General features: G+C 41.7%; 1 protein-coding gene and 1 long non-coding RNA gene across 3 annotated transcripts in view; one reads left to right on the top strand and one right to left on the bottom strand.

Annotated features, from left to right (window-relative positions):
• LOC133261872 (uncharacterized) overlaps window positions 1–17,994 on the top strand; it is a 39,438-nt gene that overhangs the window by 17,835 nt on the left and 3,609 nt on the right. For both annotated transcript variants that reach the window (XR_009741161.1, XR_009741160.1), the window contains exons 2-4: window positions 11,756–11,836; window positions 14,544–14,617; window positions 15,005–17,914. This is a non-coding gene — a long non-coding RNA (uncharacterized LOC133261872). The remainder of the gene's footprint in view (window positions 1–11,755; window positions 11,837–14,543; window positions 14,618–15,004; window positions 17,915–17,994) is intronic.
• UBASH3B (ubiquitin associated and SH3 domain containing B) overlaps window positions 657–17,994 on the bottom strand; it is a 152,970-nt gene continuing 135,632 nt past the window's right edge. Inside the window, exons 9-14 of the mRNA XM_061440627.1 lie at window positions 17,834–17,956; window positions 16,435–16,527; window positions 15,127–15,271; window positions 7,827–7,933; window positions 6,403–6,512; window positions 657–5,188 (exon numbers count right to left, since the gene is read on the bottom strand). Of these exons, the coding sequence (XP_061296611.1) occupies window positions 5,051–5,188; window positions 6,403–6,512; window positions 7,827–7,933; window positions 15,127–15,271; window positions 16,435–16,527; window positions 17,834–17,956 (716 nt within the window). The 3' untranslated portion in view covers window positions 657–5,050. The remainder of the gene's footprint in view (window positions 5,189–6,402; window positions 6,513–7,826; window positions 7,934–15,126; window positions 15,272–16,434; window positions 16,528–17,833; window positions 17,957–17,994) is intronic.

Here is a 17,994-nt window from a genome sequence, read left to right as displayed (position 1 = left end):
CATGGGGTTGCAAAGAGTTGGACACGACTGAGCGTCTGAGCAGAGAAACTCAATTATGATTGATATGATGATCATGACTTCAGAAATGGGGTCTGTGGCTTTTAATAGTGTGGAACCCAGTTTGAACTGGAATTGCCCTCTCTCTTACCCAAATTCTTTCTCTTTGTATTGTTCCTGGTACCCCTCCTCCAAATGGGTAGTGTTGAGGGATGAAGGCTTGCATGTGGGGCAGAGGAAGCATTTTCGAGCTCACTCTTTCACTCCTGGATGGTATTTCACCTCTTCAGCCGGGATATCTCAGAGAGATGCCCAACCAGAAGGGACCGGAGGCCCACGATGCTGTTGGAGCATCCTCTTCGTTTCCATCAGCAGCAAGTGGCCCTCTGGTCCTCTGAGGGAGGGGTCTCACTCTTAAAACACTATTGACCAGGGGGGATTTTGTAGAAACTAACACCTGTAGTTGGCGGTTTGTTATGTCAGTGCATAGTGAAACGTCTCTGGTCATTAATATCTGGGCAACGAGACATATTATTAATAAAACGCCTTTGGTCAATAAGTTGTTAATGGACACTGATCAAATAATAATGACCATAGTAACATCTGAAGACATGGTAGGAGTAGAGACCACTCAATGTAATATAAGACTGCTCTGGATCGACTGAGGACACAGTTTCTCTTTATTAAATCATCTGGGAACCACTTAAATGGAGATGCTAATGGGGTGGATGAACTAATTACAATGGTGCCAGAGCTGTGTCGAGGAGAGGACGAGCACGCGACCAGGAAACGAGACGCCACAGGTAGTTTACAAGGGAGCTGGCAATACAGTCAGGTGTGGGTTCCCTTTTTTATAATTACAAAGCCTTGTCACAAATAAATACACCTGAATCACACAGAGAATTAATGATACAATAGCCTTATAAAGGAGAAAGAAACCAATACACCTCCCCTAACAGCAGGTTTACAATGGTCTTTGCGTAACCAAAATGCTTCAGGGTGCTGTTCCCATCTTGAGTGGTAACCAAAGGAACAACCAGTACATGTTTCCCATTATACATACATACATATATGTATATGTATATATATATGTATCCTGTACAGAGTCCAAGAATAGTTGAGCAGTTGTAAAATTCAAATTTCTGTGTAATGGCAACTAAATGGTTCAGTATAAAACCATTGTAAGAACTGATTATATATTAAGTTTGACTATCCATCATCATCATTTTAAGCCTACATACACTGAACAAAATATTATATGTATTTAAAAATCAAGTTATTTCCTCTGCACAGAGGTTTTTCCTCCCTTCCCTTAAAGTTTTGTTATAGCCAGTCACTTCCCTAGGAAAATTCAATATGTTGACGTATTAAAGAGGCAGATCCAATTTTAATCCTAAGTTTAAACAGGAAAAGCATCTGCCATCACTAACAAAATATCCCGCATCACCTTTCTAAAGTGAACTTTAAGCTAAACAGCACAGACATTAAGTTGCTCTTTCCCCACCCTCCTCTGCAGATCACACCCCTCCTGGGGAGGCAGCCCTCCTGGCATCTCTGAGCCTTCACACGCGCGTGCAGGACTACAATTTAAATGCAAATAACCCTGAGCCGCATTATCTGAGGAGTTGGTGCAGACACAGCACAGTTGTGACTGCCTGCGAAAATTAAAGGGGGTTCATCTGTATTCTGACACACGCGTGACTTAAGAGTATATTCAAAAGAGCAATTCATCACTGCTTTCAAATTAAACACTGGAGTTGCTGAGTGCCTAGGTTACGTGGAATGCCTCCCCGTTGATCACATAGGGCTGCCTTTCTACAAAGGCAACGAGATAGGAACTTCTCTGACTGTGGTTTTTCAATTAGTCCCGATGACAGTAGGTGACTGAAATAAGAGACTTGGTTTAATATGAACACAGCTAGTTGAGTGGAAAAGATACATTTATGATAATACTAAGCACAACTGGATGACAATCTATATGCATTTCAGATTCCACTGACAGGAAAACGACCATATCAGCCTAAAATGCAAGAAAACAGTGATTTACCAAACTGACATCACTCCAGAAGATATTTTTTATTTTTATTTTATTTTTTTGCAAAATCATCTTTCAAATATAAGGTTACTTTAAAATAATTCTTTGGTTAAAGTATAATGAAAATAAAAACTAGAAACTCCTCCAAGCCTTTCAATACAGGGTGAAAAATACCCTCTCTTTCAGCCATCAGATGGCCATTTAATCAGCCATTCAGATTCTATGAATCTAAATGTAATGGAAAACACTGTATTCTGAACTCCTTGCTAGGGTGAAGGAATGTGCTCCTAGCTACCATTGCAGTGAGAGAGAAGGAGCCTGGGAAAATGAAACCCCAGCTTGTGCATTAAAATGTGCCAATTATTCTAGTCCACAGAGGAATCGACGTGGCATTTTAAAATCACTGAAACCAAAGTCTATCTGTGAATAATACTGGGTTGTCAGCAGGATGATGTGGCACACGTGTGAGAGCAGCCGACTGTTTCAGACTTTCAAGCCCAGATTAAATCCTTTAATTTCATCTGTCTATTTCAGATAACTTTCTACATTAAAAAAAAAAAATTCCTCTTACAAGCAACCATTTGCTGCTTCTGTCTAGCATTTCCTTCCATCTCCCCTTCCTCCTTTCTCCTAACTCCCCAAAATATTTGTTAATAAGCATCAGCCTCAGATCAAAAAGAACCAGCCTGAACTTTGAGTTGTGATAGACAGCAACTGAGAATTTTAAATGGATATGAAATCACATAATACAGTTGTCTTTTCTCTTTCTTATATACATAGATGCAATGTAATTTCCAAAGAATTTCTCAAATAGGGTCGTCCGAGTTTAGTTTTTCAAGTAGGTAAATGTGGAAAAGGAGAATTTCATGTGAATTGAGATCATTCAGGCCATTCTGATCAACAATCTGGGTCATCAGAGGAATGAACTCTTTCACTCAAGGTTTTCCACCTAAAATTATTCAGAAAATTATTTCAGATTTCTGCCTTCCTTTGCTCACACATAGGACTGCAGCCCACCTAAACCACCTATCAGGTCATCAAAGGCCTAAGTCCACAGAGAGGGAGAGAGAGGGTAAGTTCTGAACTGTCTTCTGTACAAGTACAGATGCTGCCCAGCACACACTGCTACACTTTTCAAGGAAATCAGAGATGAGATGTTCAAGCATCATTCTGAGCACTGAAAGTCCATGAAGATTTGTGGAGAATCTAATAAACATTATAGATCTGGTGACAGTGGACTTACCTCAGTACAAATAAAAGAAGGACTGGCCATAATGGGACTTTTCTCTTAACACCTGTAATGTACTTCCCCCGTTTTGAGCTGAAACTTGTAATCAATCATGTCAGCACAGTTACTTCTAGATCCAGAAGATGGATCAGTGTGCAGTGCTGGAAGAAATCAAGGTTTGTTTCTTAAAATATAAAATTCATGACATCTTTCTCTAAGTGACTTAAACCCAACAGTGATCCTCTTGCTAATTAACATGCGTAGCCAGCATCCTTTCACTTCCTCCTGTTTTCAAGGATCATCAAATTCTGGTTTCAAATGGGAGCGCAGATCTGTTTTTATATACCATGTGTTTTCTGCATTTGGGTTTTGAAGCTTATTTAATGCTACAATATACACTGATCTGTTTTACATGAATGCTCTCTTCAAAGGGCTGGGATTTCATTTTGCAGGTATATCCTACAGAGTGAACTACACTGTGCCAGACCACTGTCTGCTACCGTCGACAGTCAGCTAGTCACACAATTAACTAGGCATCAATAACTGATGTTTTGGTTTGATTGTCGTTTATTTTTCTTTAAATAAACTCCCTCTAAATTCAGGAAGCAGGTGTGACGAGCTACCACAGGATGTGGTAGCTCCCAACTTTCCTCAAGTAGCCCTACCTACCTATTTTAAATTATCATAGCAAAACAGACGAACTAACACGACAGCACAAGCAGCAGTGTGGTCGTGACTGTCATCATTTAAGTTCGTTCCCTGACTTCGCAGTACATCCCTGGCTGTGACGGACGTGTTTGTGGATGTTCTGGTCGACATGTACTGCGAGTGTATGATGACCTGACCCTTGGTATGGTTTGGAAAGATGTCCATATTGCACAAGAATGAGCTTCTTGCTGACTCAAAGGATGTATCTGACATACATCTTTTGAAAATGTCAACATCCTTAACCGGTTAACACAGTCTAGACTCTCGGGGCAAAGGCGAGCAAATCGCAAATGATTCAGAAGTGCTGTGGCTTGTTAGGCTACAACACGAGTCACTCCAAGTCACTTGATGTTTTGCAAGTTTGTTGCGCCTACAATTGAATGCTTCACACGTGCATCTTATCTTCCTCCTGAGTATCCAAAAGTGCTTTGGAGAGCAAAAATGCTTTCTCTCTCCGTTTCACAGACAGAAGCAAGAGGGTAGGACCGTAGCAAGAAGCTGCAGTCAGCTGTAGAGAAAACGTGATGGGGTGGTACCGGTGTAAAGGTTAGGGTCCCCGAGCAGGGGTCTTGAGCCAGCAGCACTAGTGTGTGGGTCGCACTGAGCGTTGAAACTGATGGGAAGCCACAAGTTTCCTAGTAACCTTGAAGGAATCCTGCAGCTTGGCTTTCACTGGGGCACGGAGTCTAGAAGAAAATCCCATCCCCAGCCTGGCAGCTTGGAGTCCCTCCAGCTGGACCTTCCTGCATCCTTCCTGAGGGTGGGCTGGCGGCTCCCTCTGGGAGGACCCAGGCTCCTTAGCCAGCACATACGGAAGTGAGAAAAGACCCTCCACGGTAGCAGGTGCCCTGATGTAGGAAGACAATTCTCAAAAGGGTCCAGAGAGAATGAATTTTATCCCTGAATCAAGTCTTTCTCTTCTTGACACAGTCTCATCCTAAGAACTTTAAAGCCTGAAAGATGCTGAATTCTTCTTTGTCCACTTAGGATGTGGTGCAGACTTCCCCACTGGTACTAAACACACACACAGACACTTCTCCCCACGCCTTCCTCAAGCTGCTGCTTCTCGTTTGCTCGCCCGGTTACTCTTGTAGCAGGGTCTCTCTCCAGTTGAAGCCCCCGGTCGGTCCATGGGTCAGAGGGAGAATTGGCGGGTCTGTCAGCTGCCAGATTCCAGTTTCTCCTAATTCTTCACAGGAACAAAACCCCAAGTAGGGGATCTGAAGGAAGACAGAAAAGGAAGGGAAAATAGAAAACAGAGGCTGAGTGCTTTACTTTTTACCTGGATGAAGGAAAATTCAAAAGAATGAATGGGGCCTTTGCAGGCAAGCATCCCCTCCAAAATGTCACTAAAGAAAATGAAATGGATGCAACTGATCCATTAGAAGGAAGAGTATTCACAATGCAAGAGGAGTCTTTGGAAGGGATTCGTTGAACAGTGGGCTCTCCTAGTATAGATAAGTAACTGTTTATAGATGCTTTCTTAATAGCGTGGGAGATAAAAGCAATCATGCATAAAGCTAAGGTGCTAAGAGTTCCTTCCCGATTGCAAGTCAGGCTGAAAATGCAGCTCAAAAGTTTCTGAAATTATACTTGGACAATGGGAAAGATTATTCAAGTTTTAAAAATGTTTCATCCTGCTTTATGTCTCATTATCATTTTTTTTTGGCATGTGTATCTAATGTTCAAAACTGAAGCTCTGCCCTTCCTACCTTCAGTAGGCATGGCATTTCAAAACTTATTTGTGTGTGTGTGTGTGTCTGTCCAGAGCTGCATTTATGAATAAGACAAAAGTCTCTGCCCTCAAGCAACTTACAGACTAACAGAAAGGAATGACACATGAACAATCTTTTTAAAAATGAGAAAAAAATTGCAATCAAGTTTGAACCGGTTTCTCTGGGGACAGATACAGGAAGCATGTAACTCAGGCTGGAGGGAAGCATGCGTGGGAGGATGGCTGATGGAAAACCTTCCACAGGCAGGAAGAGGAGGAATCCAGATGTGCTAGTCAGCCTGGTGGATTTTCTGTCTTGCTGCCTTATTCCCAGGTTTGCCTTTCAGCCTCATCATTTTGACTCACTGCTTCCTTTGGCTTACCCACCAGGACCTCCCTTCCAGCTGAGCTGTCTGATTTGGCCCACATACCTCTTCTTTGTCCAATCCACCGTCCCACAGGGAAATCCAGACAATTTGCTTATAATTCTTAGCTCCTTCCTAAATTTTAGCTCTTAGAAGCTAGATCTAGCTCAAACACATCTTTTTCTCTTACCCAAGGCCTGATAAAGTGCCTTAAACAGAGTCCCACTCAATACATCTCGGTTGAGTGAACCAATGTATCATCTTCCCAGCTCCAAAGAACTTTGCTATCGGTCAGCACTGCACTATTCTGAAACTGTAAGGCACCACAGGCCCCTGAAACGCAAGTGGGGATTACCTTTCGGACCATCTGTACAAAGTCCTTGGAGTTCTGAGGTGACAGGCCTTGTAGTTGGCAGGTACATGCTTCCAGGGAAGATGCGTGAGCCACAATCAGGATGTTATTTCCTGCGGGCAAAAAAACAAGGACTGGAAAATCTGATTCTATAAAGACACATGTAAACCTTGTAAGTACCTAAGTCAAGTTTTCCAGGGAGGGACAAACATTCCCAAGAAATAAGACAATCTGGCCAAGCAATATTTTGATGCTTTGTATTGTTAAGGCAGGCTGATGTCATTAAAAAAAAAAAAACACTTTTAATCTTAAAGTAATTTGATGCACAGGTTACAAATATATATTTTACATATTATATATGTGTGTGTATATTTTATATACACTGTGTACACATATTATGCAATATGTACTTATGTATACAGGTACATGCCAGGGAGGTCCCAAGTATTCTTCCCCCCACTTCTTCCCATAGCAACACCTTGCCTAACTAGAGTATACTATCAAGACTAGGAAATGAACACTGCTACGGTCCACATAGCTTTATTCAGATTTTACCAGGTTACCCAAGTCTATCACACGTGCAGCATTTTGTAACCACCACCGCAATCAAGATACAGTAGCGTTCTGAGTCTACAGGGCTCTCTGCTATTACCTCTAATGCAGTTTTCGATGCTGCTGCTTGTAGAACTGTGAGCACATGAGACTTTCTGGTTGACAGAACATGCTGGGTTTCTTTACAGGGGGAATGGGTGGTCCTACAGGGGTGGTGATGAAGTGAGGGGCTTACAAGTGGTAACTAAAATGTGGGGACCATCCACAGTACTGTTAACCAGGGCTCCCCACCGTTAATGTTCTGGTATATGTAAATCCAGCCTTTGCTCTATGAAGATGAATATCTTTAACTTTTTTTTGGGAGGGGGGGGGGGCTGGAAATGGGCAGACTCTTTTGTAACCTGCCCTCTTTACTAAAAATACTATAGTCTTACATATCTTTAAATACTGAGTTCAAGGACTATAAAATTCAGTGGCAGACTTGAGTTATAGAACACTGCTCTTGGTGGCAGCGATGATGGTAGGTGTGTTTATGCTCCTGGATCAAATTACAGGCAAAACTGTGTTATGCTGAAGAATTTATGGAAATTATAATAGGGAACCTCCTTCTGAGAGTGCGAGATGTATTGCTGAGATACAAAATTCTGTTATTTCAAATAGCAACTAAGTCTGATGTATTTCCATGGAATATCTAGCATTCGAAGTACTCAGAATATGACAAATTTTACATGAAAGTATCTTCAAGAGGGTCTAGACATATTTTTCTTTCCTATTAAATGAGTTTGACAAAGCATGCTGAACCATCCTGAATAGCTGACTAACCGTGATGGAGAAATGATCACAGATTCAAGTACGGAGTCCGAAGTAACACCTACCTTTACTTTTACATTCGCTTATGATTTCCTTTGTTACTTGGAAACTTCTACTGATATAGGTGTCATAGGATTCTGAAACCACTAATTTGCTGACTGGAATGTGAGGTCTGCAATAGAAAAATGAACCAAGGCATTGAAAACATTTTGCTCTCAAGACAAAGCAACTGACGTTACTCTCAGCTTTATTTCAAGACCTTTCGAAAGTTCCCATGTTTCTGTTTATCCTAGAAAGGATGGAGGCATAGGAAAGTGTATTTCTACTATGCACAAGTGGGGTTCGAATGTGCAGGATGCACAGAAATGAATGCCATGTGTGCGTGGGGTCGAAGTGACCAGCTGAAAAATGAAACATTCAGCGCAGGTTCCCCTTGCAGGATGGCCCAGAGCAGCTGAACTGCCTTTACTGGCAATCTGTCCAAGGTCACCCATGTAAGAGGAAGCAAAGCAGAGGTTAGATCTCTTTATCTATTTAAGTAATCAGAGATTTCCCAAGCCTCTGTAAGCTTACACACGATATATGAGCAGTAACACGGTCTAAGTTTAAGGTGTACAAACTACTGATTTGATACATTTATACATTCAAAACAAAGAGGCACAAACTTAGTTATAAGACGAATACATTCTGGGGATCTCACGTCTGAGCTGACACCTCCATCATGTCACATAATTACCATTTTCTTTTTTATGGTGAGAACATTTACTCTCCTAGCAACTTTCAAGTATATAATACAGTATTGCTAACCACAGCCAGTGCTGTACATCAGATCCCCAGAACCCTCCAACTGGTAACCCTAAGTCTGCACACCTTTGACCAGCCGCTCCCCGTGGTCATGTGGGATGTCTGTGGTGTCCATGCTGCTCTCCTGTCTCTCTGAGTCTGGCTCTTTTAGGTTTCGCACATGTGGTATGTCCAACTCTTTCTGGGAGATCTTGTTTTCAGTTCCTTTGGACATACCCCAGGAGTGAGCTTGCTGGGTCATATGGTAGTTCTATTTGTGATTTTTTGTGGGCCCTCCATAGTGTTTTCCACTGGGGCTGTCCTAGCTGACACTGCCCCCGAAGTGTGCGAGGCTCCCTTCTCCCCATCTCCTCGCCCTAATCTTGCCTTTTTTTTTTTTTTTGATGATAGCTGTTCTAACAGGCGTGAGTGAGATCTCTCTGTGGTTTTGATTTGCATTTTTCCCAATGATTAGTGATGATGAATGTCTTTTCATGTACTTCTTGGCCATTTGTGTGTCTTCTCTGGGAAGAAATATCTATTCAGTTCCTCTGCCCACTTTTTAATCAGATTGTGTTTTAGCTATTGAGTTGCATCAATTGTTCACATATTTTGGATGTGAAGTATATGACGATATCAGGTATGTGATCTGCAAGTATCTCCTCCTATTCTGTGTCTTATCAGGTACGTATTTTACAGATATCGTCTCCTATCCTGTAGGTTGCCTTTTCATATTGTTGCTTCTTCTGCTTTATAGAAGGCTTTTAGTTTGATGTAGTCTTCCTTATTTTGTTTTTTATTACATATGCTTTTGGTGTCATATCTAAAAAAATCATTGTCAAAGACTTTTCCCATGTTTTCTTCAGGTGTTTTATGGTTTCAGTTCTTTAAATTTTTAATCCATTTTGAGTTAATTTTTGAGAGTGGTGTAAGATAGGGGTCCAATTTCATTCTTCTGTATGTGGTTATCCAGTTTTCCCAACGTCACTTTTTAAAAAATGATTTACTTATTTTTGGCCCCCCTGGGTCTTTCTTGCCGTGTGCAGGCTTTTCCCTAGTTGCAGTGCGTGGGCTTCTCATTGCTGTGGCTTCTCTTGTTTCAGAGCACGGGCTCTAGGTGCACGGGCTTCAGCCGCTGTGACACGTGAGCTCAGCAGTAGTGGCGCCCAGGCTTAGTTGCTCCACGGTATGTGGGATGTTCCGGAGCAGGGATCAAAACCAACCTTCCCTGTGTTGGTGAATCTTTAATCCATTGGGCCACCAGAGAAACCCCCAGCATCATTTATTGAAGTCTACCCTCTCTCCATTGAGTATTCTTGGCTCCCTTGTCAAATATTTGAGGGTTATTTCTGGGCTCTCAGTTCTGTTCCATTGGTCAGTGTGTCTATTTTTATGGCAGTTACTATAGCTTTGTAGTATACCTTGAAATCATGAAGTGTGATGTCAGGTTTATTTTGGCTATTAACATCTATCGTGGTTCCATACAAATTTTAGGATTGTTTCTTCTATTTCTGTGAAAAATACCATTAGAATTTTGATAGGAATTATGTTTGATCTATCGATGGCTTTGGGAAGTATGGACATTTTAACAATATTATTTTTTATGATCAAAGAGTGTAGGACACACCTTTGTATCTTCTTCAGTTTTTACCTAAGTTTTGTAGTTTTGAGAGTACAGATCTTTCCACCTCCTTGGTTAAATTTATTCCTAAGTATTTTACTGTTTCTGGTGCTATTGTGAATGGGTCTGTTTTATTTCTATTTCATATGGTCGAGGTTAGTGTATAAAAATACAGCTGACTTCTTTTTGTTGTTGTTGAAATTGTTAGTTGACTTTTTAAAATGTATTGTTTTAAAAATTTTATTGGCATATAGTTGATTTACAGTTTTAGTTGAAGTGTACAGTGATTTAGGTATACATATATTTATTCCTTTTCAGAGTTTTTCTTACATATTATTACAGAATATTGAGTTCCCTGTGCTATACAGCAGGTCCTTGTTGGTTATCTATTTTATATATAATAGTGTATATACATTAATCCCAAGCTCCTAATTTATCCCTCCCTGCCCCCCTCCCCCAACTCCCTGTTTCTCATTTGGTAACCATAAGTTTGCTTTCAAAGTCTCTATTTCTGTTTTGTGAATAAGTTCATTTATACCATTAAAAAAATCAGATCCAAATATGAATGATATGATATCTTTTTTTGACTTAATTTGGGAGCTTCTATGGTGGCTCAGATGGTTAAGAATCTACCTGCAATGTAGGGGCACAGGTTTGATCCCTGGGTTGGGAAGATCCCCTGGAGAAGGGCATGGCAACAACCCACTCCAGTATTCTTGCCTGGGAAATCCCACGGACAGAGGAGTTTCACTTCGTATGATAATCTCTAGGCCCATCCATGTTGCTGCAAATGGCATTATTTTGTTCTTTTTAAAGTGTTTGGCTTTACATTTAGGTCTTTGATACATTCTGAATTTCCTTTTGTGCATCACTGACTTCCATATGTTGATTTTGTATCCTGCAACTTCACTGAATTTGTTGATTAGTTCTGACAGTTCTAGGATTTTGTATGTATAACATCACATCATCTGCAAACAGAGTTTTATTTCTTTCCAACTTGCATGCCTTTTATTTATCTTGCCTAACTGCTCTGGCTAGAACTTCCAGAACTACGTTAATAGCAGTGGTGAGAGTGGCCATCCTTGTCTTGTTCCTGATCTTAAAGGAAACCTTTCAGTCTTTCACTGTTGAGTATGTTAGCTGTGGGCTTGCCATATATGGCTTTTATTATGTTTACATATGTTCCTTCTGTACCCAATCTGTTGAACATTTTTATCATGAAAAGATGGTATATTTTGTCAAATGCTTTTTCTCTATTGAGATCATATAATTTTTATTCTACTCAGTGTGGTATATCATATTTATTGATTTTTACACATTGAACCATCCTTGCAGCCCAGGGATAAATCCCACTTGGTCATGGTATATGATCCTTTCTGATGTGCTGTTGGATTTGGTTTGCTACTGTTTTGTTGTTGAGTATTGACCAGTAGTTCTTTTTTCTTCCAGTATTCTTATCTGGTATCAGGGTAATGCTAGCCTCATAAAATGAGTTGGGAAGTTGTTAAGGATAGGTTTTAAAAACAGATGTTAGGTCCATTGGGTTTGTGAGCTAATAACCCTTAACCAATCTCTCGTTTTCTTTCTTAGTTTTAACAGAGACCACATACCTGGCCCTAGGAGAAGCCCAGAGAACATAAAGATGAGGAGAACCCAGTTTGTGTGTTTGGGGTGAGTAGGCTATTGATGTAAATGATAGTTATGACACAATGTACATGGCATATAAAAGGACTTTCAAAGTAGGGCCCTCTGATCCTGCTGACCCTGAATGTCTTCAATCCCAGTCGCTTCTGTCTGCTTCCACCTTCCTTTACTATTTAGTTTTCTGGGCTATGAGATGTTTATCTTGTTTTTTTTTTAAAGTACAACTATATGATATTTTCTGCTTCCTTGTCTTTTGTTGTTGGTATTTAGTGCATGGAGGAGCTAGTGTGTTCTTGAATTCTCACAGCATCTTCATCAGCAGGCATTGCTGCTGCTAAGATTTATTGAGAGGTTCCCATGTGTCAGCCTCTGTGCAAAGCACCTGTGTTCTTTGAACATATCCCATCTAGCAACACTTTTGCAAATTCTGAATTTATGGATGACAAAAAGGTTTGGAAAGGCTACAGATGACCTGTTTACGTCATTAGAACTCTTAAGAGCAGGGACTTGAACCTGAGGCTGAACTCAATGCCTGTAAAGTTATCCTCCACCCTGGATGGCTTCTGACAGTGTCCTCCTCAAAACTGCCCTTCTGTGAACTTGAGTTTACTGTCTGGACAGAAGGGATTCTGTTCCATTTGAAACCCTCTCTCAGTTAAATAACATTCTCATAGCAAGCATCTCTCTCCTAGGAAACCACCTTCTGAATCTCATAACACCCTGGGGAATAGGGAGAAACATGACTTGCTAGGATGTGCCTTGCTGTTCAGAGGCAAAGTCTTTCTGTTCCTCCTTCCTCTCATCCAGTTCCATTACCATTCACAGCACCTGGTCTCCCAGGAATGCCCCCAGCACTCTTGACAAAAGGCCTCTTTGTATGGCCCAGGAGTCACTGCAGGGGAAACCACACAGAAATGTATACAATTTTTATAAGTGAAGAGTTGGGAGATGCTGGGATCCAGTTCCTTTTGATCAGTTCTTGCCTTGAAGTTGAACCTGTCAATGGCTTCCCTGTTTGAATGGGTCCCGATGAAGATGGGACTGTCACAGCTTTCTCACTCCTGTCAGCAGCAGGCTTCCAGCCACACCTGCAGGACCCACGTACTGTTCTCAGAGTCAGGCAGGTCTCCAACCACCAACTAGACTGGAGCCCAGATCTCTGGGTACTCGGGTAGTATCCTTGGAACAGTATTCTTCCCGGTATACACTCTACTCCCCAGCCTACTCTGGTCCAGGCTAGAAGATTAGGCTTCTGCCCTGAGTCCCACACCAAAGTATGACTTGTTGTTCCTCTAATATTCCAGATCCAAAGCTCCACACCCCCTTTCTGCTACCTCCCCCAGTCATCAGGGTCCTGTTCTAAAGCCCCATCCAACTGGTGTGTATTTCGTTTTTTCTGTCTTCGTGCTTCCCACCCAGCTCCACTGGGGCAGCTTTCTATATTTAGATGGGTCTTGTTACCTGTGGATGAGGCTTGTATATTAGTTACCAGCCTGAATCCACCTTTCAGCATCTCCTCCCTCCTGTTCAAGGTGATATGAATCTAGAAGCCATGCCTGCTTGACTTACAATACTCTGGCTATTGGTCCTTGCCTCTCTGCCCACCACATTTCTTCAATCATTTGGGTACCACTACTTGCTTTAAAAGAATTGCTCACTTGACATAATTACTTTCAGAGGGAAATTGACTCTAGGGACTATGCCTCTCATGCTTGATGGGTGAATTTCACAACTAATTTATAGAATTAGATGCTTAACTTCACTCCCCTCCCCCAAACACAAAATGGTTACATTTTGATTTTCTGTAGAGGAAAAGAAAATCTGGAATGTGAACCATGTCCTCACCCTGGGGTTGGCATTCATCTTTCTATTCATACTACTGGTGGGGTATGTGTGAATAAGCTTGGGAAGAACTGTAGGATGCACTTAAGGGGGATGGACTGAAGACATGGCCTGAGAGGGGCTGGGTGGTACGTGAGGAAAGTCATTTCACCCATGTTGGCAGTAACCTGCTCTCTTTCCAGGGCATAGGGATGACGGCTGTTGGCATGGGGACAGTAATTTACTGCTGTTTCCCCAAGGAACAGGAAAATAGTGACCATAGTGTGGACAGGACAAAATGTGAATTATTTCAGCAGGGGATCTGATTGATTTAATCTTATTTCTGAGGAATTCTAATTCTACATATTTATTAATGAAGGGGGTTACCTGAGGTCTTTGTAGAGCCAAAAACGAGGATGGAAGAAAAGATAACCCTCTTAGACCTTAGCCAGAAACTGGCATTGCTTTGAGGTTTGGGTAAGTATTTGAAGTGAAAGGTCATGGGATGTCACAAGGAAGAAAGCTCTGCTTTCTTAGTCAAGAATTGTTCCAGATTCTGTCTTAAGAACTATGAATTTAATTCCCCATGGTAATGGTGAGTATCTCTCCTTCCTCAAAGACATTTTACAAATGCTCGAGTGGATTTCTTTTTTCTTACACGCAACCTGAAACTCTACTTCAGACTGACAAGGTAATAACAACAACTAACAAAAATATTTAAACCAAATATAGGGTGAGGAAAAGCCCATTGCTTACTAAAAATAGTTAAAATATAGCTTGTTGTTATTGTTTAGTCACTAAGTCATGTAATAACACAAAAAGCCTTTTCTACCACGTCACTAAGACGCGGAGTGGATTTCTGATGGTTAATGTACTTATGTTACAACCTATAAATATTTCTTCTCAATAACAGTCTAATGAAAAAAGCAAAGGACTACTATAAAGCTGATTACGCAGTGCTTGACACGAAGAAAATGATCAATAAAGGTAAGTTATTATTATTGTCAGATGTGTCCACTACATGGGTAACTTTCAGAGGTCACTGAGCTCTCTCATATATGGAAGTGGCTAGCTGCCATCCTGGGGTTATGGTGGTAATGAATAAAGATAATTCAAAGTACTTTGAAAAATTGAAAGTGACAGTCCAAGTCAAGGCACAGCAATTTCCCTTATTCCCCAACAAACTTCTGAACTGCTTGATCGTTAGCTGCTGTGTGCTTCTGGCATTGCAAGTGGTTTTATTAGCCACTGAAATGGATGCAGTAAAATCGTAAAACCCTAGTGAACGTGTGTCAGAGGGAGACACACTCCATAGTAATGCCAGACACAAAGGAATGCTGATTCTCCAATTTTTTTTTTTTTTTTTAATTGTAGCTTGACTTCCACCAATATGGACAACTGTCTTTGGGCTACATCCGGTCCTTCACGCCCTTATCTGGCCTGGTGAAGAGTACTTCCACACTGACCTCAGGGAAACAGAGGTTTCAGAGAGTTACCTGTAGGTTGTATCAACACTTAGGTTGGCTGCGGCTAGCTCTGATGGAGGTATCCACGCAGGTAAGGTGTTCCCAGCAACCCATTTTGTCCATTCAAATAAGCCAGGCTCCACTCGGATCTTCAAGTGATTTTCCTGTTGTAAACCTTAGAGATAAAATGAAGATGAACAAAGTATAAAAATTCTGATAAATCTTCCCTTTCCTGTCGGATGCTACGTATAGCTTAAAGATGGTAGAAGCATGCAGGTTCAGACAAGGGTTTTTCATTGCTGTAATCATAAACACGTGAGAATATTCTGGTGACACCTCCAGGATGTATGCGCACTCTGAATGGTGTCCAATTTTTTAAAAGATCATTATTTGTATAGTTTGTACAGCTCTGTGACTACTATAATTCTTCTTTCTAAAGTCAGTTCCAAGATGTTCTTATCAAGAAACTTCAGAAATTCTTTAGCATTCATTATAATAGCTTACATTATATTTGCATATCATATATTCATTTTCTCTACTAGAAAATCGAGTGTTGAATATTTGCCAATGCACAACTCCTGTGTTTTATGATAGTGTCATTGTTCTTGGAGTAGGAATTGGCTCTAACTCTTTGTATTGCATTTAGCCCAGTTTTTCTGTGCAAATGGAACAGATAATGCATTTGAATACATAGATGCATTCTGGCTTAAAGTAAACAAATAGACGTCTCAAATATAGTGTAATTTCCTTGCTGGCTCATTTGTTGTTTGGTACAAGTAAACAGTCAAGGCTGTTTCTTCTAGTTTTTCTTTCAGTGAAATGAGAATAGAGATTCCTGTAACACAGGCCTCTGTGGATTTTAGGGCAAAGGCTGAATATCTTTATATAACAATGGTGCTTTTGAAGTTACTCCAATCAAGTAAAACAAGGATGGTTCATATTTCCAGACACCTAGGAGAACTACTGCTGCTGAAAAGGAGAAGCAGACAGAGCAGAGTGGGAGGAGACAATTTGTTTTAGTGCCAAAAGAAAAAAAATCGTGCTCTGTAGGCTCTAAATCATTGCCAGACAACAACATTTTACAAGCCTGCAAATCACTGAAGAGAGCTTTAGATTTTCAAGAAAACAATATCTGTATATTCTCTTCATCTTGCTTCTGCTATCAGAGTATGATTTTGGGACTTTTGCAAAGTCATCTTCTGAAAGTATCATTGCTAAACATCTCAAATTCAAAACTTCCAATTGGCTGATGTTCGCCTGAATCCAGGGTAATCTATTATTAGTGTCGGATTGTCTAGTGATGGAGGGATGGACTAGTTGACCTTCATCAAGTCTCACCTTTCAAGATGTTGTATGCAGTCTGGACGCAGCGCAGGGACGGGGAGCAATAGACGTGGTCGATGATGGTGTTACTCTCCAGTAAGGCTTCCCCTGCAAAGGAAACCAGAGAAGAATCAATCTGATAATTTACACAGCCTCAGCATGACTCTCAGTGTGGAAGAGAGGATGCCAGGCAGACCCTGCAAACCTCTCTTCTCAGGTGGGGGCTCACGTGGGGCCAGCAGGTTCAGTCTCATTTTCTTTTAATTGACTGGTTTTTGGCTGTGCTGGGTCTTCGTTGCTGCTTGGGCTTTTCTCTAGTTGCACTGTCAGGCTTCTAACTGCAGTGGCTTCTCTTGTGGAGCATGGGCTCTAGGTTGCTTGGGCTTCAGCAGTTGCGGCACGTGGGCTTAGCTGCTCCACAGCCTGTGGGATCTTCCTGGATTAGGGTTGCACCTGTGTCTCCTGCGTTGGCAAGTGGAATCTTAACCACTGAACCATCAAGGAAGTCCCAGTCTCATTTTCAACAAGTCTCCTGCCCAGTATTTCTATGGAAGATCAAGGGACACACCCCTTCTTGTCTTTCGCTGTCTCTCTGGTCCTTACAAGCAGTAACATGCCCATCTTTCTCTCCTGGATGAAGTGCAAACACCTTACCATGGTGGTCAAAGTCTTCCACAAACTTTTCTGTCTCCAGCTTGCCAGTTTCTGCTCACAATCGATGCTCTAGGAACAAGACGGCTTATTTCCTCCGTACTCTAGATGCTGCTTCTCGCGTCTATGACTCGATGGTGATCCTCCCACTGAGATGCCTTCCTGCCCTCCTGCTAACTTCTACTCTCTTCTGGGCTTATGTCTTCTTTGTGCTCCCGTAACATTTGGTACATAGTTGCATTCTTGAGTAAAGCACACTCTATGATATTCATCCACTTACAAGCCTCCCCGAGGGCGGGGACTCATGCTTAGATCCCTAATACCTGGTGTAGTGCCTTGCACAAGGTAAGTGATCAAACCCTGTGTGTTAAATGACTGAGTGGGACGAGGCTGCTGGCTCTGCGTGGCAGGTAAGGACCAGACCTGCAAACAGCTGAGCATCCTGGAGACCGATTGGCCTCTATACTCTCAGCCACCCCTGAGTGCCTCCTCCTCACCCTCCCGCAAGAAGCTGACCTACCTGCCATGCTGAGCCTGACCCTGCCCCATCACTAGGCCACACACCCCTCCACAGGGATTCTACCTTGTTCATGTTGTTAAACCAACCCAGTGCCCTGAACCTAATGGTTACTTAATAAATCTCTTTTGAATTGAGTTAATGCAGTGTAGGAAAGCCATCAGCAGTGTCCTTGGCATATCTGCTGGAGCCAGTCTTTGGAAGAAGTAGCCAGAAAAGGCTATGTGGTCACTCTGGGACACTTACCCACGAGTCTGGCTTGCATACATCCAAACACCGTGATTGGAGCATCTTTCTCGTAATCCCGGAAACCGCCGCTCCGCTGAGGTAAGCTGTGAGGCATGTTTAGGTTGGTGCGTATGTAGCGGCCTGGAAAGAAATGTCAGACCAAGGCGACATGAGTTTCT

The sequence above is a fragment of the Bos javanicus genome, chromosome 15, assembly GCF_032452875.1.
Source record: "Bos javanicus breed banteng chromosome 15, ARS-OSU_banteng_1.0, whole genome shotgun sequence".
NCBI lineage: Eukaryota > Metazoa > Chordata > Mammalia > Artiodactyla > Bovidae > Bos > Bos javanicus.
Note: the sequence above shows the minus strand (reverse complement) of the source record. Positions and strands in the feature narration are given on the sequence as shown.